This window comes from Myotis yumanensis, unplaced genomic scaffold, assembly GCF_028538775.1.
Source record: "Myotis yumanensis isolate MYYU_CA2020_CCGP unplaced genomic scaffold, mMyoYum1.0.hap1 SCAF_23, whole genome shotgun sequence".
Classification (NCBI taxonomy): Eukaryota; Metazoa; Chordata; class Mammalia; order Chiroptera; family Vespertilionidae; genus Myotis; species Myotis yumanensis.
The window spans coordinates 4,687,531-4,715,501 of record NW_027223774.1 but is presented as its reverse complement, the minus strand read 5'-3'; the positions used below and the strand labels follow the sequence as shown (position 1 = coordinate 4,715,501).

At 43.1% G+C, this 27,971-nt stretch overlaps 1 protein-coding gene across 10 annotated transcripts; it reads right to left on the bottom strand.

Moving 5' to 3' along the window:
- Window positions 1-1,575: 1,575 nt before the first annotated feature.
- Window positions 1,576-26,158, bottom strand: LOC139000035 (zinc finger protein 420-like). Of its 10 annotated transcripts, none has more exons than XM_070402297.1 (5): window positions 26,014-26,158; window positions 24,782-24,958; window positions 20,847-20,973; window positions 6,074-6,147; window positions 1,576-4,104 (listed from the first exon to the last, which is right to left on the bottom strand). In XM_070402297.1, exons 2-5 carry the CDS (start codon window positions 24,794-24,796, stop codon window positions 1,996-1,998), a joined length of 2,325 nt encoding a protein of 774 aa, XP_070258398.1. In that variant the 5' UTR covers window positions 24,797-24,958; window positions 26,014-26,158; the 3' UTR covers window positions 1,576-1,995. The 10 variants fall into 10 exon arrangements, with proteins under 10 accessions (XP_070258398.1, XP_070258399.1, XP_070258400.1 ...); XM_070402298.1 differs by having other exon boundaries at window positions 24,782-24,925; XM_070402302.1 differs by having other exon boundaries at window positions 3,816-4,130.
- Window positions 26,159-27,971: the final 1,813 nt, after the last annotated feature.

Sequence of the window (27,971 nt, the reverse complement as noted above, 5' to 3'; positions counted from 1 at the left end):
AATGAAAAAAATAAACTTACTTTTCTGAATTCAGCTAGTAGTGCACCTCAGAAACAGGTGCCCTCTCTCCAATGCAAAGTTCACGGCAATTCTGCATTCTGGGTAAGAAACATCTCCTGCCTTGTACTACAACTCACTGGTATTGGATTTGAGAGAGAAGGAAGAGGGATAGAAACAGCAATGATAATGCAGAATTATCGATCAGCCGAGCTTGCGTGAACTCTACTGGGTATCTAGCCCACAAACAGGGCATGAGCTTTGATCGGGAAATGAATGCTGACTTCCTGGTTCATGTGTCCACGCTCTACCAAGGAGCAACACAGTGCAGACATCCCCACTGCTTATCCAAGTCACACACAGTACATTTACAGGCGTTCTCTCCAGTATGAATACTCTTATGTTGAGCAAGACAACAAGGATAATTAAAAGTTGTGCCTCATTCTACATATTTGTAAGGCTTTCCTTCACAATGAATTCTCTGATGTTAAATAAGACTTCATTGACAAGGATTAATCTCACAGATCACATTTGTAAGGTTTCTCTCTAGAATAAACTTTCTGATGTACAGAACGAAATAACACTGTCTAAAGGTTTCCTCACATTCTTTTCTTTTTTCAAAATATATTTTTATTGATTTCAGAGAGGAAAAGAGAGGGAGCAATAGAAATATTAACGATCAGAAGGAATTATGGATCAGCTAGCTCCTGCATGCCCCACAGTGAAGATTGAGTCTCCAACCAGGGCTTATGCCAGACAGGGAATTGCACTGACCTTGTGTTTCATACGTCGAAGCTAAACCACTGAGGAATGCCAGTTAGTAATTTCTCACATTTTCTATAGTGTAAAGCTTTCCTCCACTATAAACATGTTATTCACTAAATTTTGAGCTGTGGGTACAGGTTCTTGCACATGCTCTACATTTCCAAGTTCTCTCTTCAGTATGAAGTGTCTCATGTACAATAATAAAAGTGTGCCTTTTAATGGGTTAGAAAACCCATTTTTCACATTCAGGAGGCTTCTTCCCATTTAGAATTCTGTGAGCTCAGTAAGTACTAACTGCTGGTACAGGATTTATGACACTCCTTGCATCTTTAATACTTCTCTCCACTATGGACTCTCTAATGTGCTGAGAGGTATGAGGTGTTGCCAAAGGATTTGCCACATTTCCCGCACATATTAGGCTTCTCTCCAGTATGAACTCTGTGATGGTAAATAAAGGCTGAGGAATGCCTGTAGACTTTGCCACATTCTCTACATTTATAAGCCTTCTCTCTAGTGTGAATTCTCTGATGCTTAGTAAAGTGTGAGGACTGGCAAAAGGCGTGGCCACAGTCTCTACATTCATGAAGATTCTCTCCAGTATGGGTTATTTGATAGTCAGGAAGGCCTGAGGAATGCCTGCAGCTTTGCCACATTGTCTTCTTTCATAGGACTTTTCTCCAGTATGACCTCTGATGATAACTTAGGGTTGATAATGCACTGAACACTTTACTACATTATCTACATTTGTAAAGTTACTGTTATGGGTTGGCTCAACGAGATAGACCACCGACTCAGAATTTAAATTTGAAAGCCTTTTATTAAGCTGGCCAGCTGACCACAGCCCGTAACTTCGACCTCTGGGAAGCCTCGCAGCATGTGGCAGAGACCAAGGGTGCAGTATGATCCTTTATAGCAAAACAGTGTTACCTTAGAAGTTCACAGAAAGTTCATAAGCACAAAAGGGGGTGGTGGTAAACAGAGTCACACCTGACTGGTCTAAGACAATCTAGCAATTTTTCTTCCATGGTTCCTAACCCTGCAACCCCCCTCCATACGTCAGTCCCTCCTCCCAGCACATACACAATCCTTCTTCATGTCCTGGCAACACAATTCTTCCTCCTACATCCCCCTCCCTCCGAGCACATTCAATTTCTCATGTCTCATTTCCTCCCCTTAGCACATTCTGTAACACTCTGTAACCCTTCCATGCCGCAGTCCCTCACCCTAGCACAGTTACTCTCTAGCATGAACTCTCTGATGATTAGTAAGGTTTGAGGAACGGCTAAAGGCTTTGCCACATTGATTGCATTTGTAAGGCTTCTCACCACTATGAACTCTTTGATGGCGTGTAAAATTAGAGGACTCACTGAAGCCTTTGCCGCATTCATTACACATATAAGGTTTCTCTCCACTATGAACACTATGATGACGATAAAGGGATGAGGAATAGGCATAGGCTTTGCCACATTCATTACATTTAAAAGGCTTCTCTCTAGTATGAAATCTCTTATGCCTAGACAAGTTTGAGGAATGCCTAAACGCTTTGCCACATTCATTACAATTATAAGACATCTCCCCGGTATGAAATCTCTGATGGTAATTAAGAGTTTTTGCCGTACTGTATCCTTTGCCACATTCTCTACATTTATAAGGCTTCTCCCCGGTATGAACACTCTGATGACAATTAAGAGATTGTGCTGCACTGAATCCTTTGCCACATTCTCTACATTTATACGGCTTCTCTCCAGTATGAACTCTCTGATGCAAAGTAAGATGTGAGGACCGGGTAAAGGCTTTGCCACATTCTGTACATTTATAAGGTTTCTCTCCAGTATGAATTCTCTGATGTTCAGTAAGGGTTGAGGTCTGTCTAAAGCCTTTGCCACATTCTCTACATTCATGAAGCTTCTCTCCAGTATGAGTTTTCTGATGGTCAGTAAGAGTTTGGGATTTCTTAAAAGCTTTGCCGCATTCTCTACATTTGTAAGGCCTCTCTCCAGTATGAACTCTCTGATGATAACGAAGTGATGAGGAGTGCCCAAAGGCTTTGCCACATTCTCTGCATTTGTAAAGCTTCTCACCAGTATGAACTGTCTGATGTCTATGAAGAGAGGAGGACTCGCTAAAGGCTTTGCCACATTCTCTACATTTGTAAGGTTTCTCTCCAGTATGAACTTTCTGATGTCGAATCATGTTTGAGGCAAGGAGGAATGCTCTACCACATTCTTTACATTTATAAAGCTTATCTTCAGTATGAACACCTTGATGATTAGTAAGACCTGCATGGCTCATAAAGGATTTGCCACATTCTCTACATTCATAAGGTTTGTCTCCAGTGTGAATTCTCTGATGAATAGTAAGGGTTGAGGGACGGCAAAAGGCTTTGTCACATTCTCTACATTGATATGGCTTCTCTCCAGTATGAACTGTCTGATGTCGTTTAAGTTTCGCAGACTCAATGAACGCTTTGCCACATTCTGTACATTTATAAGGCTTCTCTCCAGTATGAATATGCTGATGACGATTAAGGGAGGAGGACTCACTAAAGGCTTTGAAACATTCACTACATTTGTAAGGTTTCTCTCCAGTATGAACTTTCCAATGTCGAATCATGTTTGAGGCATAGGGGAATACTTTACCACATTCTCTACATTTATAAGGTTTCTCTCCAGTGTGAATTCTCTGATGAAGAATAAGGGTTGAGGGTAGACTAAAGGCTTTGTCACATTCTGAACAGTTATAAGTCTTTTTTTCCCTATGATTTCTTTGATGTTGAGTATGTCTTGAGGACTGACTAAAGCCTTTTCCATTTTCCCTGAGTTTGTAAAATTTTGCAGTAGCATGAATTCTCCCCTTATGTACAATAAGAGATGAATGACATTTAAAGGCTTTGCCACATGCTTTACATTTGTAAGGCTTCTCTCCAGTACGAATTCTCTGATTTAGAGTACAACCTGAAGGCCAATTAGATGTTTTTCCAGAATCTTTACATTTATAAGATTTTTCTCCACTATGGATTTCCTGTCCATTTATATTGTATATTTGACTGGAGATTCTATCACAAGGATTCCATTTGTTAGCCTCCTCCCCAGGATGAATATTCTCTTGTCCACTGTAATTTGAAGACTGCTGAAAAGTGTGGACACATTGACTTACTTGGTGTGTCTTCTCCACAATAGGAATAACCTGACATATATTGTGAGAGGACATTTGGTCAAAGACATTTCCACTTTTACGATGGTGCACTGTAAGCTCACTTGTCCGATGATTAAGACATGACTCTTGCTTAAATTTGTTCCAATGTTCAATCCACTGATAACTGCTATCTCCATTTTGTGTATTCTGGTGATAATGGGAGACAGAAAGACCTTTAGTGAGTTAGAATCACATTAAACATGTACACTAGATCCATAAGAACCATTTTGTGATACTCATTAAAGTTTTCCTAATATATTAAAACTGAAGGCATGGTGCATAAACATCGTGCGCTCAGGGGGGATCCCTGAGCCCAGCTTGCACCCTCTTGCTGTCCGGGAGCCCTTGGGAGATGTCCTACTGTCGACATAGGCCCGCTCCTCCCAGGGAGCAGGCCTAAGCCCACAGTTGGACATCCTTAGTGCAACCACAGAGGTGCGAGAAGCTCCTGCCACCGGAGCTGCACTCACCAGCTGTGAGCTCAGCTTCTGGCTGAGCAATGCAAATCCTGTGGGAGTACACTGACCACCAGGGGGCACCTCCCATGTTTTGCAGCATCGGGCTGAAACCAACTCTCTGAAATCCCCTCAGAGGTCCTGGATTGTGAGATGGTGCAGGCCAGGTAGAGGGACCCCAATGGTGCATCATGTACCACTGGGGCATGATTGGGGGCGTGAAGGGATTCGAGAGTTTGGCCAGCCAGGGAGGGACTGCGGGAAGGCGCCAGGGCCTTTTCAGCCCATCTTGCTCAGTCCCGATCAGCCAGACCCCAGCAGCAAGCTAACCTACCGGTTGGAGCATCTGTCCCCTGGTGGTCAGTGGATATCATAGCGAGTTGAGTGGGCTTAACATATCATTAGCATATTATGTTTTGATTGGTTAAACAGATAACCAGACAACCAAACACTTTGCATGTTAGGCTTTTATTATATAGGATGATAGATAAAATATAAATACAACACCTTAATTATTAGAGAAAGAAGAATGACTCCTTATTTCAAAGATTGCCAAATGCCCAGCCAGCATGGCTTAGTGGTTGAGCTTCAAAATATAAACAAGAAGATCACAGCTCCATTCCCAGGATGGGCACATGGCCCAGCTGGGGGATCGATCCCCAGTGGGAGGCATACAGGAGGCAGCCTGTTGATGTTCTTTGTGAACGGTGAAGCTGAGATGACCTTAGCGTGCAGAATTAAGTTTAGAGACGCAGAGGGCTACCGCTCGCTCAGGCGAATAGCGAAGCCCCCAAAGCTCTCATGGCTTTTATTTAGGGAGTACAGCAAATAAAAATGGAGTACAGCAAGTGACAATGACTAACAGGCATGCTTTGGAGATCATCAGAGCTAAGTTATACATTACACTATTAATTTCCTATGTTATACAAAGACCCTTTCCATCTGCAGCAGTGTACCCTCTCTGGCTTTCCATGCCCTCATGGACTATTTATCACCTCAAGGAAATTCTGCCTCTGAACAATAAGTCTTGCGTGCAAGACTTTGTTCTGACGTGGCCTGCTTGCAGGCCCCCGCCTTTTCTCTGCAGAACGTCCTCTTCTAGTTAACTTCTTATTCCACTTGTCCAGCTACACAGCCAATGAATGATTCTCTCTCATCACTGATGTTTTCCTCTCTCTCTTCCTGTTCCTTACTCTCTGAAATCAATAAAAATACATTTTTCATAAAAAAAATCATAGAAGATTGCCAAATTGAGCACATTTTATAAAATAGATACATTATAAATTTATACATTTTAGAAATGATTGAGTGAAAGTTTAATCCCATCCTACCTTTTTAACAATTCAAATGATTATTTACTCTAGAGACTACATGAGTTACTAGTTTTTCTAGATTTCCTTTCCAAGATTGGGTAACAGCAAAAAGTTGTTTTCAACCTTCACGTGCAGAAACACACTTATCTGCCAATATAACTGACTTTAGTAAGGGAGGTTTTCCAAATCCAAAGTACACCTGACATGCTCAAGTAACAAGAAATTTATTATAACTGTTCCAGATTTGTTCTGTTTATATTAATATCCTCTCTTCTCATCACACTCTTCCTCAAATTCCAAGGCTTTCATTAAATGTACATTTTCAAAGCGACACCTTTTATATCTTACCAGTATTATTTCAGGGAATAAATCCTGTATTCCGGGCTTTGGCATAAAGGCTTGGTTATCTTTACATGGAATAGCTGAAAGAAAACAAATTTTCAGTTTTGACAATCAGGTAAGTGCACAGCAAGTATTGACCAAATGACATTTTGGAGTACTCTAAGAGCCAGTGAAGAATTCAAAGAAAGCCCAAGATAGGTACAAGGAAGAAAACTCACATCAAATAGGGGCAAACAGTTGCTAACATCTGCCAATGATACCTGCTCAAACCCCCTGTCACACAATGGCAATATTATAACAACACTTCCAATTCCCAGTTTCTTTGCTGGAGATAGAAATGAGGGAAGTGCGTGTTCAATGATCTCACTGTTTTGAAGCATCTTCAAGAACACGTGTCTGTTGTGCATGACACAGAGTGCGAATGGAATGGCAGTACACAGTGAATGCCCTGTAGTGGCTGCTACAAAGAAACAATGATAAATTGTTCGAGCACCACAAAGACTGCAGTATTGAAGATGTGTATCAAGCCTGAAAAGATACCATGGGTCTCAGAAAGACACAGAGAACATTTCAACTGTGAAATTAAACAGACAACAGAACGAAGAATACAGGAACTCAAAACAGTGTTCAATGAAAGTAGAATGTGTGCCACAGATGGTTATTATTTCTTTCCTCCTATAGAAAGGATGTTCAAAAGCCTGGTTGTTTACAATTCCGGAATCTCAACAAAACATACCAAGTCATGCTTAGAATCAGAAAAAGTGTACCATCAGATAAACAAATTGGAACTACATCAATAGAAAGATATTAATTACTTGAATAAGTTTGGCGCAGTGGATAGAGTGTCGGCCTGTGGGCTGAAGGGTCCCTGGTTCAAATCCAGTCAAGGGTACATACATGCCTGGGTTAAAGGCTTGATACCCACAGGAGGGATACGCAGGATGCAGCTGATCAATGATTCTCTCTCATCATTCATGTTTCCATCTCATGTTTCCATCTCTCTCCCGCTCGCTTTGTTTCAGAAATCAATAAAAAATATATTGTAAAAAAAGAAATGGAACTAAATATCTTAAAGCCGAAAAGGAGAATAAAAAAGGCAACTACATAATATCACCAAAATATTATAGAACCAAAATGAAAATACAATGAGAAAGTATTTTAAAAACACCACCGTGAAAGGGGAAATTGAAAAACAGAATACACAAATTAAAAAATAAAGTAGAATCATTAATGAAAGACATCTTCAACTTAAACATCAAAGAATTTGCCTGGGAGAGAGGCACCAAGATGGCGGAATAGGTAAACACCTGTAACCTGCTGCCTCCCACGGCCACATCAAAATTACAACTAAAATACAGAACAATTATCGTCCAGAATGGCCAGAAAGCTGGCTAGAGAGGTAAAGAAGACAGCACATTGAGACTGGTAGGAGGTGCGGAGGCGTGGCATGGGCTGGCACCCAGGTGTGTCACTATTTTAATTGGGAGGGAGATACAAATTTCTGCTTGCTCTGAGCTCCAGTGCCGTGTGAGACTCGGGGGGACACATATACATATATACCGGAAGAAACTGGATGGTCTGGCATTGGGGCATGAACACAGAGGCAGCTTTCTTTCAGACAGAGGTGCTCGCAGTGGTCATGGTTCCTTTACTGGGATCTCCCTGGTACAGGGCTGATTAGCAGCCATTGCTGTTTGCTCCGCCCTGGAGATTCCCTGAGACCCCACCCTACCCAATTTACTACCACACCCACACTTTGCTCAGTGTCTTTTGCATATGAAAGGCCTGGAAGCGCAGAGAACCCCAAACAAAAGGAATCCAAAGAGGACACACCAAGACACATCATAAGTAAAATGCCAGGGGCAAGAGACAAAGAGAGAATCTTAAAAGCAGCAAGAGGAAAACAGTTAGTTCCCTACAAGGGTATACCCGTATGACTGTTAGCTGATTTTTAACAGAAACTATGCAGGCCAGAAGGGAGTAGCAAGAAATATTCAAAGTGATGAATAACAAGAACCTACAACCAAGATTCCTTTATCCAGCAAAGCTATCATTCAGAATTGAAGGTCAGATAAAGAGCTTCATAGACAAGAAAAAGCTAAAGGAGTGCATTACCACCACACCATCTTATATGAAATACCGAAGGGTATTCTTTAAGAAGAGGAAGGAGAAGAAAAAGGTAAAGATAAAAAATTATGAAAAAAGTGAATACATATCTATCAACAAGTGAATCTAAAAATGAAATGAATAAAAAATCTGATAAACAGAATAAACTGGTGAATGTAATAGAATCAGGGGCATGGAAATGGCATAAACTGAGGATTCTCAGAGGGAAGGGGGTGTGGGGGGTGCAGGATGAATTTAGACAAATATTTTATATGCATGTATGCAGTATCTATGGACATGTACAATAGGGTTGCAAGGGCCAGGGGTGGGGTCGGAAACGGGTGGAGGGGAGCTATGGGGGAGGGAAAAAAAATGGACATCTGTAATAATCTCAACAATAAAGAAAAAAAATTTTTTTTTAAAGAAGAGAGAGAAAAGAAAGAATTTGCCTGGAAGCTGTGGCTCGTTATTGAGCTTCAATCTATGAACGAGGTGGTCAGTTTGGTTCCACGTCAGGGCACAAGCCTGGGTTGAAGGCTCCATATCCAATCATGCTGGAGGCAGCCAATCAATGATTCTTTCTTCATTGATGTTTCTATCTCTCTCTCTCCCTTTCCCTTCCTCTCTGTAATCAATTCATTTAAAAAATAATAATTAAATAATCAAAGAATTTGTACATAAATCATTAAAATTTTGATTCCGAGAAGCCGGTAAATATGTGGAAATATGGAGAATATAAGAAACTCCTAAGACACTAACAAATCAAACTCCAGGAGGACCCCATAAGGACAGGATAGTGAAAAGGATAAAGTAGCTTATATAAAAAATTAATCGTTTAAGATCCTGACAACTGGAGAAAGAGACATACAAATGCAAGAAGCTTACTGAATTCTAAGTAGAGTGAATATAAACATGAGAACAGATAAGAAAAAAATACAATGAAAATATCAAGAATTCCAGAATATTATTCTAAAAGCACATAAAAAAACAGCTTTTCATGGAAAGGACAGCCTTCTAAGATCACTGAAGGGTTTCTAAGAATAATACTATCGGAGGGAAAAAAGGGCATGAAATAAAACAATGAACTGATAAATGAACAGAAACCATCCAACAAGAATACTGACAAAACAAATTAACAATGGAGAGGAAAAAACTTTTCCAGCTCCAAAACTCTCTAATTATTAGACCTTCTCAATATTAGATCTGACCTATAAATAATCCTAAATATATATACCTCTGGAGGTAATTTAAATATTCTACACAACACTAACATATCAATATTATAAAAGGCCAGTGGCTGTAACGCCAGAACGACCAAATGACCAGTCACCAGGAGGTCCATTGATGGGACCTGCAGCGGTGCCGGGAGGGACTCTGGGTACCCAGCAGCGGTGGTGGGACTCTGCGTCTCACACGATTTCACGCGCTGGGCCTCTAGTGAATATATCAAGATGCCTTGTCTATGGAAAACTATACAGAAATATCAAAATTTGTGGTGTTCTAATAAAGAAACAGATTATCACTTTGTTTTCTTATGTTGAACTTTAGAAAATAAAAGGAATAGTCTGAGTGGCATGGCTCAGTGGTTAAGGGTCTACCTATGAACCAGGAGGTCACAGTTTGATTCCCGGTCAGGGCACATGCCAGTGTTGTGGGCTCATTTCCCAGGGAGGGGTGGATGATCAATGATTCTCATCTTGGATGATTCTCTCTCCCTCTCCATATCCTTCTCTGAAATAAAAATGTATTTTTTAGCCCTAGCCGGTTTGACTCACTGGCTAGAGCGTTGGCCTGGAGACTGAAGGGTCCCAGGTTCGATTCCGGTCAAGGGCATGTACCTTAGTTGCAGGCACATCCCCAGTAGTGGGTGTGCGGGAGGCAGCTAATCGATGCTTCTCTCTCATCGATGTTTCTCTCTATCCCTCTCCCTTCCTCTCTGTAAAAAAGCAATAAAATATATATTTTTTAAAAATAAAAAATATATAAAAGGAATAAAATCTTAAGTCTCTGCAATAAGACACACAACATCTATATACCGTATATGACAAAGAAGTCATATGCAAATATGACCCTCACACCCTCATAAGATAGCTGCCTACAACCAGGCTGGCAGGGGGTTAGTGAGGGACGACCCAACGACTGAACAGGTAGGCTGTGTGGGACGACCAGGCTGGTGGGGGGACTGTGAGGGGCGAGGGGCAGTTAGTGGCAACCAAGCTGGCAGAGGGGGGGCAGTTGGGGGTGACCAGGCTGGCAGGGGGGAGGGCAGTAAAGGGTGACAATGCCGGAAGGGGGATCAGTGACAAGCAACCAGGCCGGCAGGAAGGGACAGTTGGGGGCAACCTGGCCAGCAGCGGGGGGGGCAACCTGGCCAGCAGCGGGGGGCAACCTGGCCAGCAGCGGGGGGCAGTTAGGAGCAACCAGGTCGGCAGGGGGGGGCAGTTCGGGGCGATCAGGTTGGCACGCAGAGGCAGTGAGGGGTGATCAGGTTGGCAGGGAGGGGGGCAGTTAGGGGTGACCAGGTAGGCAGGCAGGTGAGCAATTAGGAGCCAGTGGTCTAGGATTGTGAGTTGGACATCCCCCGAGGGGTCCTGGATTGGAAAGGGTGCAGGCTGGGCTGAAGGGAACCCTCACCATGAACAAATCTCATGCACCAGACCTCTCGTATATATATATAAAAGCCTAATTTGCAGTTTCCCCTTGGGAGTTCTACCAACCAGGAGTTCCTTTGCTTGCTATGACATGTGCTGATTACCAGGGTTGGTGCGAAATGAAAGCCGGGGAAGGGAGGACCCAGCTGGTGGCCAGCAGCTGCTAGGGACCCAACCAGTCCATGAATTTTGTGCACTTGGCCTCTAGTTAAAGATGATGTGATATCAACTTATATGGGTACATGGATAGAAATGGCAATTATGCCCTGGCTGGTTTGGCTCACTGGATAGAGCATTGGCCTGGGGACTAAAGGGTCCCAGGTTCGATTCCAATCAATGGCATGTACCTTGGTTGTGGGCACATCCCCAGTAGGGGATGTGCAGGAGGCAGCTGATCAATGCTTCTCTCTCATCGATGTTTCTAACTCTCTATCCCTCTCCTTTCCTCTCTGTAAAAAATCAATAAAATATATTAAAAAAAAAAAAAGAAATGGCAATTAGAAGAGCTTTTGTATGCAACTGGAACTAGGAGTTTAAGTTACATTTTTATAAGCTTAAGATATTTTTTAAAAATATATTTTATTGATTTTTTACAGAGAGGAAGGGAGAGAGAGAGTTAGAAACATCGATGAGAGAGAAACATCGATCAGCTGCCTCCTGCACATCTCCTACTAGGGATGTGCCCGCAACCAAGGTACATGCCCTTGACCGGATTCGAAACTGGGACCTTTCAGTCCGCAGGCCGACGCTCTATCCACTGAGCCAAACCGGTTTCGGCAGCTTAAGATATTTTAAGTAGTTCCCATGGTCATGGTAAAAATACAAAGTAAATAAAATGACCTCTGCTAATAGATGACAGAATTCTATATTGCAAATCACAGACTCCACATTTCTAAAAATGTAGATATATATAATTAATTGCTCAAAACATGGTATATAAAACCACCCAACGAAGTTAGCTGTGTTCCTGTAAGGTAACATAAATTAATACAAAATAGCAAATTAAGTATATATTTATATGAATAACAGCATAATTATAAATGAAATATTAACAGTTTACTTCCTAAGAAGGTGCACGATTTGTATGCTGTCAGTATAAAACAGTGCTGGGATCCTACTTTGAAATGCTAAGAGTATCAGCAGTCATTAGTACCCAAAGTGACCTAAACATTCAACAAAAGTGCCAATATCACAAGAAAAAAATATTCTCACCTTGCCCAAGTAGGTCAGTTCTTTAGAGTGTGATCTTGATACCAAAACATTGCAGCTTTGATCCTTGCTCAGGGCACATTTAAAAAGTCACCAATGAATGCATAAATAAGTGGGGAAATAAATATCTCTTTCTCTCTCTCTCTCTCTCTCTGCTACTCTCTTCCTCTAAAATCAATAGAAATAGAATATACAGAGCTGGCTGTAATTAAAGAAGAACTCAATAAATGAACTACACATGCAACGACGTTAAATTGGAATGCTAACAGTATAACCTGTCACGACATGAGCATCATCATGTGCACTTAAGGGTTGCAGGTTCAATTCCCCTTAAAGGGCACATAGCTCACTTGCAAATTCCCACCCCACCTGGGTTGAGGCACATGCAAAAGGGGGCAGTCGATGTGTCTCTCACATCAATGTTTCCTCTCTTCCTCCGCTCCTTGCTCCCCACCTTCCACTCTCTCTGAAAAGCAATGGAAAGAATGTCCCCATGTGAGGATTAACAACAACTACAAAAAAGCAGCACTGTAGGATAAAGAGCCCACTTACAACTTCCCATGCATGAGGTAAAATAATCTTCTACAGGGTGCTTATAGCACAAAAGAAATAAAGGATACTCTCACATATACGAATAGGGTTGAGATACCAAGATGTCTACGTGTAAAAGAAAAAGTGAAGTTGGACTAAACCAAAATGGATAAAAGAATGAAACATAAAGCTAATAATAACTCAATCTATTAAAAGTTATAGACAAATTTTTGTTTTATTTTTAATATATTTTTATTGATTTCAGAGAGGAAGAGAGACGGAGAGAGAGATAGAAACATTAGGAGAGATTCATTGGTTGGCTGCCTCCTGCATGGCCCCTACTGGGGATGGGAGCCTGCAACCTGCTCATGTGCCCTTGATCAGAATCGAACCCAGGAACATTCAGTATGCAGGTCGACAGTCTATCCTATGGGTCCTCAAACTTTTTAAACAGGGAGCCAGTTCACTGTCCCTCACACCGTTGGAGGGCTGGACTATAGTTTAAAAAATAACTATGAACAAATTCCTATGCACACTGCACATATCTTATTTTGAAGTAAAAAAACAAAACGGGAACAAATACAATATTTGTATTTGCATGTGGCCAGCGGGCCGTAGTTTGAGGACCCCTGGTCTATCCACTGAGCCAATCTGTCTAGGCGTATAGAAAAGTTTTTATGACATTTGATTTTTTATTTTAACACCAAAAGGAAAGCTAAGCAAAACAAAACAGTCAAAATGCATTATACCCTGTATAAAAGTATTATTCACATTAAAGCAAATGGTCAGTGTGTTAAAAATACAAGCTGTGAAATGGGAAAAAATGTCTCGAAAGCATATTATCAGATAAGTAGTTAATATCCAGAATATATAAACACCTTTTAAAAATCAACATGAAAAAAAAAAGTAACACAACTTTAAAAATGTCCAAGGAGAAACCAAGATGGCGGCATAGGTAAACACCGGAGTTTGCTGCTTCAAACAACCACTTCAAAAATACAACTAAAAGACAGAACGGACAGCATCCAGAACCACAGGAAGACTGGCTGAGTGGAAGTTCTACAACTAGGAGGAAAGAGAAAAGCATACCGAGGCTCAGAGGAGGCGCAGGGCTGAAGTAAAATACTAAGGTGCAGAGTGCATGCGGAGCGGGCTGGCTGCTGAGGGCGGTTGTCGTTTTCAATCGGGAGGGAGTCTCAGGCTCTGAGCTCCAGTTCCGGGCGAGTCTCTAGGGACCCAGACTCATACGGGAGAAGCGGGACTGTCGGGTATCGCTCAGAACCCTAGGGCAGCTTTCTCTCCATGGGGCTTGCAGCGATTACTGGGACACTGAGAAGCAGAGCCTCTGACGGCAAGACTGAGAGCAGCCATAATTGCTAACCCCGCCCTGTTGATCCTGTGGGACCCGCCCCGCCCAAGCCCTGCGGGGAGACTTTTGCTGGATAGCCTCAGGCAAAGGCTAGATTAGCACCTCCCTAGAGATCCAGGAGCCAGGAAGCCCAGAGGTCAGGGTGGGACCATCCAGTTTGCAGCTCTGTGGAACCATAAAAGACACACTCAGGGGGCAGACTCAGTGAGCACCAAAGCCCCATCGGAAGCAAGTCTAGCCCCAGAGGGGTGTCTCCAGCACAGAAGTTCTCCCACCACAGACACAGCTGATTCTCACAGCCAATTGGCCTGGTGGTCAATTCCTCACAGTGATAACTACAACAATCAAGGCTTAACTACAACAAGACTGTGCACAAAGCCCACAAGGGGGTGCATCAAGAGTGTCTACCTCAGGTAATTGGGACACTCAGTACAGAAAGGCACTCTATTGACACAGTGAAGCATAAAAAATGCCGAGACAAAGAAACAGGACACAAACAACAGAATTGGAGGAAAGCAAACTGTTGGATATAGAGTTCAAAATCACACTTTTAAGGTCTTTCAAGAACTGTCTAGAAGCCGCTGATAAATTTAATAAGGCCCTCGAAAAGACTGGTGAGACTGCCGATAAATGTAGTGAGATCCTCAAGAAATCTAATGAGACCCCGATGTTGTGATAAAGGACCAACTAGAAATTAAGCATACACTGACTGAAATAAAGAACATTATACAGACTCCCAACAGCAGACCAGAGGATCGCAAGAATCAAGTCAAAGATTTGAAATACGAAGAAGCAAAAAACACCCAACTGGAAAAGCAAAATGAAAAAAGAATCCAAAAATACGAAGATAGTGTAAGGAGCCTCTGAGACAGCTTCAAGCGTACCAACATCCGAATTATAGGGGTGCCAGAAGATGAGAGAGAGCAAGATATTGAAAACCTATTTGAAGAAATAATGACAGAAAACTTCCCCTACCTGGTGAAAGGAATAGACTTCCAAGTCCAGGAAGCGCAGAGAACCCCAATCAAAAGGAACCCAAAGAGGACCACACCAAGACACATCATAATTAAAATGCCAAGAGCAAAAGACAAAGAGAGAATCCTAAAAGCAGCAAGAGAAAGAAAATCAGTTACCTACAAGGGAGTACCCATACGACTGTCAGCTGATTTCTCAACAGAAACTATGCAGGCCAGAAGGGAGTGGCAAGAAATATTCAAAGTGATGAATACCAAGAACCTACAACCAAGACTACTTTATCCAGCAAAGCTATCATTCAGAAGTGAAGGCCAGATAAAGAGCTTCACAGATAAGAAAAAGCTAAAGGAGTTCATCACCACCAAACCAGTATTATATGAAATGCTGAAAGGTATCCTTTAAGAAGAGGAAGAAGAAGAAAAAGGTAAAGATACAAATTATGAACAACAAATACACATCTATCAACAAGTGAATCTAAAAATCAAGTGAATAAATAATCTGATGAACAGTATGAACTGGTGATTGTAATAGAATCAGGGACATAGAATGGGAATGGACTGACTATTCTTGGGGCGGGGGAAAGGGGTGTGGGGGTGAGTGAAAAGATTAGACAATAATCGTGCACCTATGGATGGGGACAGTGGGTGGGGAGTGAGGGCGGAGGGTGGGGTGGGAAGTGGGTGGAGGGGAGTTATGGTGGGAAAAAAAGAGTAACTAATGTAATAATCTGAACAATAAAGACTTAATAAAAAAAAATCTGCTAAAAAAAATAAAAAAATAAAAATAAAAATGTCCAAAGCTATATGGTTAACTAATCTGTAAGATAGAAGGCAAGAACACACAATAGGTAAATACCGATTCTTCAGTTGTTCAAGTAGTTAAACAAAAACGAAACAGATACATGCAAAAATACTAAAACTAGACCTCGTTCATAGGCCGGGAACCAAACTGAACTCAGCATGGATTAACAACTAAAATATGACACCTGAAAGCATGAAAACACTGAAAAAAAGTATAGTCAATGAACTTGACTATCACTCTTTAAAAAATGGGTTTGCATATATCTTCCTAGGCATAGTAACCCCAAAAATAAAGAAATGAAACTACAAAAGAATAATTTTGACATACCAAAAGAAACCACAAAACAACAACAAAAACCCAGCAAAGCTACATCCTCAAAAGCTAAAGATCCAAAATATATAAGGAACTCACACAACTTTACACCAAAAAGACAAACAATATGATTGAAAATGGGTGGAGGACCTGAGTACACATTTCCCAAATAGGACGTAAAGATGTGCAATAGACATATTAAACGATGTTTAAGTTTAACTCATTCATCATCAAGAAATGCAAGTGGACACCACCATGAAATACCAATCATCCATAAGTCAAAAAACAACAAGTATTACTAATGCAGGGGAGAAATGAGAACATTCTTGCACTGTCAGCAAGATTATAAACACTAGAGGCCCAAGGCACAAAATTCATGCGAGAATTGGCTTTCCTTTCCCTGGCTGCCGGTACTGGCTTCCCTCTGGCACCTGGGACCTGGACTTCCCTCTCAGCCCTGGCTTTGTCTGGAAGGACTCCAGCCTAATTAGCATATTATGCTTTTACTATTATAGCTTGGTGTAGCCACTAACAAACACAGAGGGTTTTCCAACATTTACAAACAAGTACCAGGTAACACAGCGATTCTATTTCTGGGGATTTATACAGAGAACTCGAATTCACAAAGATATACCCACCCATATATCCATTGTAGCACTATTTGCAATAGTGAAGATATCGAACTGGAAAAAAGGACTATTTTCATAATGATGCTCTACCATTTAAAATAAATTAAAAGACTTCATTTGACTTGACATGTAAGGAGACAAAATTTCTATCTCAGCTCATCTCCTTCAAGACGTGACTCACTATGTGTTTATTCCAGAAAAGACACAATAGCTGGCTGCATATATAATTTCCATTTTATTGATTATAAAGCTACATTAATTTTATACACTTCAAATATTTGAAAGGCGAATATGTAACCAAATTTGTATTTCAATCCATTGCATTAAAATGGAAACTCCCTATGTACCAACTCAAATATTAAAGAAAAAACAACAATACAGCATTCTCAAGAGAAAAAAAATAAACCAAGAAGCAACAGGCTGAGAAAATATATTTGTAAAAGTAAACATGGCCTGGCTGGTATGGCTCAGCAGTTGAGCGTCGACCTATGAAACAGGAGGTCACGGTTCGATTCCTGGGCAGGGCATATGTCAGGTGATCAATGATTCTCTCTGAGCACTGATGTTTCTATGTCTCTCTCCCTCTCCCTTTATCCATGAAATCAATAAAAATATCTATCTATCTATATATATATAAGGTTAGGATAAAAAGCGTCCCCTCAGGAATTCTACTGGGAGACCGGGAGTTCGATCACTCACTATGACATGCGCTGACCACCATGAAGCGAAGCAGAATGAAGGAAGGCCCCGCTGGAAGCTGGCATCTGGGGAAGGAAGGCCTCAGCCAGTAGCCAGGGAAGGAACACCCTAGCCGGCACCTAGCAGTCAGGAAAGGAAGGCCCCGGCCTGTACCCGGAAGGCCTGATCGGCCCTGATTGCCAGCCAGGCCTTGGGACCCTACCCATACATGAATTTCGTCCACCAGGCCTCTATTATATATATAAAAGGCCAAGTGACAAACCATACATCCGTCTGACCATCCAGTACATAAGAGGTACACTGGCAATTGTAAAATAAATGTTCACCCGTGCATGCGTGATATTTGTCCCCATCTGACACTGGCCTCCCATTTAAATTAATTCGAAGACAGTTTCCCATGATGCCAGCATTTGTGATGACTATTAATAAATCACAAGGACAAACTCTAGACGAAGTAGGAATATTCCTACCTGAATTCGTTTCCGGACATGGTCAGTTATATGTTGCTTTCTGTGGAGTTCAAAGAGCATGTGATGTTAAAGTTAAAGTTGTAAATACTTCATCACAAAGATAATTAGTCAATCACTCTCAAAGTGTTTTTATTCTTAAATGAGTGTTTTTACTCTTAAGTGACTGCCATCCTGTTAGGTGTTTGGTGGTAATTCACTCTTTAATGTGGTATACAGGGAGATATTAGAATGAGGTTAATCACTTTTTCATTCAATGTTTGTATCAATGTTGTTTTAATATCATGTTTTTGTTGCTTTTACATCATGTTTTGTTGTTTTTATATTAGGTCTTTGTGGTTCTTATATCATGTTGTTACTGTTTATTAATCAATTTATATATTATTTTCATATACATTTTACTCATTTTTTCATCTCAGACACTTCTATTATAGAGAAAGGGCGATATTAAAATATCCCTTCTAATTGATTTCCTTTCAATGTGCATGAATCTGTGCCAGGCCATTAGTACATTAATAAAAAAGTAAACACGTACAGGATAATTATGCAAAACAGACAAAGAAACCTTTCAACTCAACATTGACAAAAGAACCAACATGTCTGAAAAGGGTCAAATACCTTTAAGGCACAGCACTACAAGATATATACACATAGAAAATCAGTATAACAAGATCCTGCACATCTTACGTCACTAAGGAAATGCACATTAAAACAATGAGAACAAACAGCACAGCACAGGCAAGCAACACTAAACCACCATTGTACAGGTCAGAATCCAGAACAGTGACCCCACCAACTGCCTTTGTGATGGTGGAGCAACTGGAACTCCAATCACTGCTGCTGAAAATGCCAAATGCTACAGCGCCTTGGGGAAACGGTGGGAGGTTTTTATAAAACTAAATATACACTTGCCATGGGATCCAGTAATTCGGCTCCTTACTATTGAACCAAAGAGTTAACCTTTTTATCTACTCAAAAGCCTACAAGGGGCTGCTTATTCATAGTCTACAAAAACTGGAGGTAATGAAGAGGTCTCTCAACACGTGAATGGATAAATACACTGAAGGACATACAATGAAGTCTTACTCACTTGTATAAAGATATAATACATCAAGCCATGAAAAGACATGATAGAAGCCTAGAAACATAGAACTAAATGAAAGAATCCAATCTGCCTGCCCAGGTAGCCCAGTTGCTTAGATCATAGTACTGGTATGCCAACGTTGTAGGTTTGATCTCTGGTCAGGGAACATACAAAAAAATCAATTAATGCCCAGCTGAAGTTTCTATCTCTCTCTAACTCTCCCTTACTCCCTGAAATAAACATGATCTTTCCCTAACCGGTTTGGCTCAGTGGATAGAGTGTCGGCCTGCAGACTCAAGGGTCCCAGGTTCGATTATGGTCAAGGGTATGTACCTTGGTTGCAGGCACATACCCATTAGGGGGTGTGCATGAGGCAGCTGATCAATGTTTCCCTCTCATCCATGTTTCTAACTCTCTATCCCTCTCCCTTCCTCTCTGTAAAAAATTAATAAAATATATTAAAAAACAACCATAGGGGGGCCAATTGGGGGCGAGCAGTCAGGCATCCCCCGAGGAGTCCCAGATTGGAGAAGGTGCAGGCCGGGCTGAGGGAAACCCCGCCCCGTGCACGAATTTCGTACAACGGGCCACTAGTCTATACCAATAAAAGGGTAATATGCTCATTAGACCGGGAGACCTTCCGGACAAATTCATGGTGACGGGGTTGAGGCAGAAGCAGTTAGGGGCGACCAGGCCAGGTGGGGAGGGCAGTTGGGGGTGATCAGGCCAGCAGAGGGGATAGTTGGGGACGAGCAGGCTGACGGGGGGGGGGGGGGGGGGGGGCAGTTGAGGGCAAGCAAGCCAGAAGTGAGGGGCAGTTGGGGATGATCAGGCCAGAAGGGGGGGCAGATGGGGGAGAACAGGTTGGCAGGGTTAAGTTGGAGATGATAAGGTCAGCAAGGGAGCAGTTGGGGGCAAGCAGGGGAGGCAGTTGGGGGCGACCAGGCCGGCGGGGGGTGGGGCAGTTGGGGGCAAGTAGGCCAGGGGCTGGGGGAGGGGGTCAGTTGGGGGCAAGCAGGAGAGCAGCAGAGTGGTTAGGGGTGATCAGGCAGGCAGGCAGGTGAGCAGTTAGGAGCCAGTAGTCCCAGACTGCGAGAGGATGTCCGAGGGATCCCAGATTGGAGAGGTTGCAGGCCAGTCTGAGGGACACACAACCCGTGCACGAATTTAGTGCATCGGGCCACTAGTGTGTGTGTGTGTGTGTGTGTGTGTGTGTGTGTGTGTAAAAAAGGCTAATATAAAAATTGTCCACTTGGGAGTACGACTGGAAGAGCAAGAGTTCCATCGCTCCCTATGATGTGTGCTGACCACCAGGGGCCGGTCCAGAACAAAGCTGGAGAGCAGAGGTGGTGGTGGGGCACTAGTGGAGGGAGGGAAGGAGGAGGTGGGGAGGGCAGGACTAGAGACCCTTCCCATGCACGTATTTCGTGCACCAGGCCTCCAGTGGTGGACTACTAGAATATTCTAGAAAATTATTTTCTAAAATATTACTTTCTGATATTACCTTCATTAGTGTAGAAAAAATGTAATGTGTGCAAGCACTGAGTTCCTAATTCACATACATCAAAAAGTGTTTTTCTAAACCAAAGAATTCCTCATTTGTTCCTTTTAAAAAATTTATATATATATTTTTTTAGAGAGGAAGACAGGAGGAGAGAGAGAAACATTAATGATGAGAGAGAATCATTGATCAGTTGCCTCCTGCACACCCCATTCTAGGGAGCAAGCCCACAACTCTGGCATTTGCCCTTGAACAGAATCATAACTGGAACCTTTCAGTCTGCAGGCTGTTGTTCTATCCACTGGGCCAAACCAGCTACAGACCAACTTGTTCCTTGAGAGCAAGAATCTACCATAGAAAGCAGAAGGCCATAGAGATGTTAAAATAATAAAGAAAACAAAACCCTGCAGGTGGAGTAGGAATTCGGAAAGGAAGTCATCCTCACCCAGGGAGGCCAGGTTGCTGTAGTTCTCCAACATCACATCCAGGTACAATTTCCGCTGAGCTGGGTCCAGGCATTCCCATTCCTCCTGAGAGAAATCTATGGCCACATCCCTGAAGGTCAATGGTCCCTGAAAGATAAGAAACATGTACCAACAGGTCACTAGAAGTGTTCACAACGTTACCCAACATGAAAACAGTATAAGGAGAAGAGGTTTGGGCCTCGGGGAGTATCCTGAATCATCCAATAAGATAACTCTGCCCCAGTAACATTCTCTGATATGTGTTCTAACACTGACAAATTAGGATGACACATGTCCATTGATCAGGGTTCAGATTTTCCTACGTAAGAAAATAAACTTTAAAATTAAGTCATGGCTGTAATCAGTTTGGCTCAGTGGGCTCAGTGGATAGAGGGTGAGCCTGCAGAATCAAGAGTCGAAGGTTCAATTCCTGTCAAGGGCAAAAGCCAAGGTTGCAGGATCAATGCCAAGTAGGGGGTGTATTGGAGGCAGCCGACCACAAATTCTTTCTCGCCATTGGTCTCTCTCTCTCTTCCCCCCTTTCCTCTCTGAAATCAATAAAGATATATTAAAAAATAAATTAATTAAATTAAAGCATGGATACAAGCATATGGATTTCTGAGTGCTGCATTTGCATAGTTCAGGGCCAGTGGGATATATTTCTCAGATGGAAATGCAATGATGGGTTGGAGTTTACGGACTTCTTCTCAAGCTGAAGCAAACCACAGCAAAATGATCTTCTGTAAAGACACAGATTCTGATCCAGGTTCTGAGATGGGGCCTGTGTTTCCACACATGTCCCAAGCTTACTTTTTACTTGTGATGCCAATGTTCCCTAATCATGTGCCATACTTCTGTATACACAGAACAAGAAAAAACAGTAAATAATTCATAGAGAACTTTGAACTAAAAGGTTTTGTTAATGGAATTCAGTTCTCATGGAATAGGACAGATAAGAACCACAATCCTAGTTGGAAATTTACTATGAGTAATCTTAGAACAAGATTATTCTGCCTGTTCCAACTGGTGTGACCCAGTGGTTTAGCCGGACCCATTTACCAAGACGTCACTGGTTTGATATCCGATCAGGACACACAAAATTGCTAGCTCGATCCCCAGTGAGGGGCGTTGTAGGAGGCATCCCTTCAATGATTCTCCCTCATCAATGATGTTTCTATCTTTCTCTACCTCTCCCTTCCTTTCTGAAATCCATAAATATACTTGAAAAAAAAAAAGAAAAAATAACTGAAATAATGTTAACAGTTTAGGCACAGAGACAAACATAAGTATGAAATCAAGATGGTTAGGTGATTTCATAAATCTCATGAATGTATTTGTGTATGATCCCCTTTTTGTTTTATAAGCCCAATAAGGACAGAAACATAAGGATACAAAACAAGTTAGACCTACTGTTTCCTTTGTGTGGTTGTAAATCCTCACCTCCGGAGATATTTTCCATTGAGTTTTGCAGAGTGGGAGGCAGGAAGGTAAAAGCACAAAAGGGAAAGGGAAAGGGGAAGGGAGAAAGAAAGAAAGAGAGAGAGAGAGAGAGAGAGAGAGAGAGAGAGAGAGAGAGAGAGAGACATCAATGTGAAAGAGACAGAGACGCATGGGTTGCCTGCCTACCACATGTACCCAGGACCTACTTGCCCTAAACCAGGAATCAAACCCTCCACCACTGATCCACGCCAGACTGAGGGAACTCATTTTTCTTACTAGTACATTTCTTTCAAAATTTTTATGCATCATTAGTGGAAAGTTATGTTGCAGAAATTTAATGAAACTGAACATACATTAATAATATCATTCTTGGAAACTTTCTAGAAAATACAAAAAGTGATCATGTAGGGTATGTCTCTCATGTGAGTATAGAATATAATGAAAAGTTAAAGAATCAAGGTCTGATTGTTTAAAAGTCCCATGAAAAAGCCGATGATCTGTAGGAAATAAAAGTAAGTCCTTCATTTTCCAAAGCAAACACAAACTAAGAAGAAGGACATTTCCAGATGTGAAGTGATGGTCTTTCCACAACTTTCATTAAACCCCTACTATACCCTTGTTCCTGAGAAAGGGAGACTATTAACTCTACAGTGAAAGGAGCATCTCTGCCACGTGATCATCAGGTGACTGAGGCACATGGAAGGTCAGGTCATCACTGCTGTGACATTACTGCCAAAATACCTCAATAAGTAAATATGTGGAAATGATCACAAATAAACATTAATTCTTGCAAGTGTCAACCCACAGGTACCTCTCATGTTCTGTAAGCTAACAGTACATTTAAGGACCAAAACTTTCGCCCTAATCTAGTGAGCAAGTCTCTTCCATTTATTATTTACTCTTCATTAAGAACTTGCTGAGCTATTCTGAGCAATAAAATGTGCATTTTCTTACTCCCGATCATGAGCTGATGCTGCAGCCACTTGAACCTAAAACCTGCTTTTCCCTTCTTCAAGACACAAGAGCCTCTGACCCCATCCCAAAAGGGATGTTAGACATGCCTGCCTTTCCAGGTGGATCTGTCATAAAAGGGATGTTCTGAATAGTTGAGAGTCATTAATTAAAGGTGGGAATGCTTCCTGACCTTGGGGAGGCTGCATAAAATGAAGGCAGAGAAGGCTCTGGGAAAAAGGAGAGAAATATAGCCGGGCCAATGAGGCTCAGAGGTAGATTGTTGACCTCTGAACCAGGAGGGCAGGGTTCCATTCCTGGTCAGGGCACACTCCAGGTTTCAGAATTGATCCCCAGTGAGGGGTGTGGAAGAGGCAGCTGATCAATGATTCTGCTCATTGATGTTTCTACCTCTCTCTCCCTCTCTTTGCCATTCTGAAATCAACAAAAATATATACTAAAAAAGTGAGGGAAATATAGAAACTGCTGACACTATTGGTGGAAGTAGAAAAGCTCTTAATGTGAATGTCACAGGACTCCATGTAACCAAGTCAATCAAGAAAAGAATGTATGGGGTTCGTATCCCACCGCTGCCACCAAAAAAAGAATAAAATAAAAAATAAAAACAAGGCCCTAACCGGTTTGGCTCAGTGGATAGAGCATTGGCCTGCGGACTCAAGGGTCCCGGGTTCAATTCCGGTCAAGGGCATGTACCTTGGTTGCGGGCACATCCCCAGTGGGGAGTGTGCAGGAGGCAACTGATCGATGTTTCTCTCTCATTGATGTTTCTAACTTTCTATCCCTCTCCCTTCCTCTCTGTAAAAAATCAATAAAATATATTTAAAAAAAAAATAAAATAAAATAAAAACAAGTAAAAAAAGAAAGAAAAGAATGTATGAAATTAAAGGCTTCAGGCTTCCTGATTTTAAAACATACTTAAAAGCTTCTGTTATCAAAAAACTATAATGCAGCCCTAGCTGGTATGGCTCAGTGGATAGAGTGCCAGGCTGTGAGCTGAAAAGTCCCAGGTTTGATTCCTGTCAAGGGCACATGGGCGGGTTGCGGACTTGATCCCCAGTTGGGGACATGTAAGAGGCAGCCTATCAATGAATCTCTCTCCTCATTGATGTTTCTAACTATCTCTTCCTCTCCCTTCCTCTCTGAAATCAATTTAAAAAAAAAAACCAAAAAATTATAAACAAAGAAATGAAAAACCTGTGATACAGACATTACGAGAAATAATGAAGGTAGAATAAAAGGCCTACATAGACATTCTCCTGGAAAGGTCTAAAGATCTTCACCCAGAAAGAATTGGGTAAGCGAGAGCGGGGACAGGAAAGGGGGTTTAGGGATGACAAAGTAGAGGGAAAAGCAGCACTGAGAATGAGCTAGCTGTAGGTCACAGGACACAGTGCAACAGGGGAGCAGAGGGGACAGGGGACACAGGCCTGAGGGAAAGACAAATATATCAACAAATGTTAGAGGAAAAGCAAACAGAGCCTCTGACCCCGGACACATCTTTTACCTGAGAAGCAGCCATTTGGTCCTGGTCCTGATGGGGTCTGGGTTGTTTCCTCAGGAGACAATATGTTGAGGAGTCACAGAATGTGCCTTCAGAGACGTCCCCATAGCCTGTCAATCAGCTCCCCTCACACTCAGTCAGAAGGACCTGGAAATGAGGAAAAGGACACCCCCTCCTGTCCTGTGTCACAGGAGAGAGTCAGGAACAATGAGCTCCTACAGGGAGACCGCACTGAGGTGTTTTTTTTCTGTCTTCATGTGTCAAACACTGTCCGGTATCCGCTGGCACCCTGCCCCGGGGGCGAAATGACCCCCTCCCCTCTCTTGGGCCGGTGAGAAACTGACCTCCCCACACTGACGTCCAGAAACCGCCCCACCCCGGTGGAAAGTCCCTGCCGGACAAAGGGCTCCAGGAAATGGCCAAAACCGCAGGACAGACCGCAGGTTTCACCTGACCCCGGACAACCCCCACCGCCACCAGTTTCTGCCAGCGTAAAAACTTGCCCCTGCTCCCCTCTCCGAGCTGGTGAACCCCGCCCGTGTGCTCCCAATAAAGCCCGTTTAATCGGGTCTCTGTTTGGACTCACGGGTTTTTCCTTGCGGCGGCGTAAAACCTAATAAACACTTCCACAAACTCCTACAGGAATGAGCACATGTGCTGCTCTGCTGAACCCCAAACCCAACAGAGCACCCCTTACCTGCCCTGAAAAAAGCCTGCCCTGGGGGGCCCTGACCGGCATCTTTAACTAGTTCCCTCCTCGGCCTCCCACGCTGCCCCAGAGCTGTTTTCAGGGGCGCTGGGTACCAGACACCAGACCCAGCAGCCCTGAGACCTGTGGGGAGCGGGAGGGGGAGAAGCAGGAACTTGTACTCGTGCAGGTTTCCCAGGTGGTTTTCGGTTCTCTTTCCCAGGAAATTACAGAGAATAGATCTTCATGCTAAAGCCTTTGCGGTGGGGCCTAGGAGGGGGGTGCAGACCCCCAGGCCGGGAGCCATCCGGGCTCTTTGGGCGGAAAGCGCTGGGCGGGGGGAGGGGCGCAAAGGGCGGGAACCCCCTGACCCAGAGTCTCAGCCCCGCGGGGAGGACCGGCGGCCCCGGGAACGGTTTTCAGCGGGAAAACCGCGCGGCAGGCGGTGGCCACAGCCACAGGCGGAGAGACCCCGGGCCGGGGCCTCCGTTTCCTCCCAAAGGCACGTGGCGCCCGCACCGCGCAGCCTCCCGGGACGCGGACTCACCGCTGAGAGAGGCTCCGGGGCGGGGACCCCAACAAGGACTTCAGCGCCGGCAGCGCCCTCAGCCTTCCCTGCGGGGAGGGGGACGGGGAGCGTCAGCTTTAAAGACAAACCCCCTCCTCAGGGGGAACCGCCTCCGTCCCCTCCACGGCCGCTTCCGCGTCTGCAAGGAACTGCGCATGCGCCTCCCTGCGGGGTGGGCGGGGCCAGAGCCGGAGCTGAGCGACTCCGCGATGGGGGCGGGGCCGAGCCCGGCGGCCAGGCCTGTGCAGGGACAGAGGGAGGGGGGGCGGGGCAGGAGCGAGGGCGCAGCCCCGGTCCCCGCACCTCCTCCCACAGGGACAGCCCTTCCTGGGGGAGTTTCCCACGTCATTGTCAGGTTTTGGCTGGTGACGCGGCTGCGAAAGGATTCACAAGGGAGAGAAGAGACAGGAGCAGAGAGAAGGCGTTTATTTTACTTCTTTAAAGGGAGGAAAGGGCCAGGTGCCCTCTGATGGCACAAGGCACCCCAGATAGAGGGGCTGTTCCTTTATTAGGGTGCTAGCGAGTAAATGGCAGCTGTGGCAAAAGCATAAGGAGGGAGGAGGAACCTGGAATTCACACAGAAGTTTCCCAGCTCCCAGAGGCTGTGCTTAGAGCTATGGCTGGTCTGCCCTTCAGCTGCAGGTGTCCCAGGGAGGGGTCTTTCCCAGGATCTTCACAAGCCGGGAGCACATTCTTACAGTGAAGTTACAGGGAATTCAGAAGGCGGGCAGATTGGGTTTGAAACCAGAAACTTTCTGCCTGCGATTTGCCTGGTTCCTTAAACCTTCAGTGAGGAGGGGGGAGGGGGGGCAGCCTGCTCTCTCAACCCTCCCCGTCTGCCCATCTGAAGGGAGAGGCAGCTTGAGTTAGGGAAGCAGGTGGATGGAGGTGTCAGAGAGAGACCTAGATATATATTCATGGTTAGGCTCTTAATGAGATAAGGTACCATCCATCAAGTGGGAAACATTTTAATTTACGTATTTTTTTAAAATAAATTTTATTGATTTTTTACAGAGAGGAAAGGAGAGGGACAGACAGTTAGAAACATCGATGAGGGAGAAACATCGACCAGCTGCCTTCTGCACGCCCCCTAGTGGGAATGTGCCCCAGCCAAGGTACATGCCCTTGCCGGAATTGAACCTGGTACTCTTCAGTCTGCATGCCGACGCTCTATCCACTGAGCCAAACCGGTTAGGGCTTAATTTACGTATTTTTTAAGGGCTACAATTTTCTAGTTGTAAGTTGTGGTCTGTGAAGTCTGCGTTCTGGAAATGCATTTTTAAATGAATATTTGACTTTAGTAGTCCCTATAACCTAGTTAAATGGACATTGATATTAATATAGAATGTTGCCTGTTAGTTTTCCTTATATTTGGGAAACAAAACAATTTAGTATCAACAATATTTAAAACAGTTATAAGAATAATAACTATTGCCGAAACCGGTTTGGCTCAGTGGATAGAGCGTCAGCCTGCGGACTGAAAGGTCCCGGGTTCGATTCTGGTCAAGGGCATGTACCTTGGTTGCGGGCACATCCCCAGTAGGAGATGTGCAGGAGGCAGCTGGTCGATGTTTCTCTCTCATCAATGTTTCTAACTCTCTATCCCTCTCCCTTCCTCTCTGTAAAAAATCAATAAAATATATTTTTAAAAAAAAGAATAATAACTATTATGTTTACTTAAACCCATCACCATTTTTGTTTATTTTTATTATTTTTCCTCACTATTTTTGTTTATTTTTATTATTTTTCCAGTATTTTCATAAATATAGGTATTCCTTTCAGTGTTATAAATCCTTATTTACTTTAAAGATATGACCTGTTTAGAAACCTATAATTTAGAGTAAACCAGACAAAAGGATTATGTTTAAACTGTGTATTTAATTGCTTTAGATCAATAAAATATCACCCCTTAGTATTGCCACCCGAGGCCAAAAAAC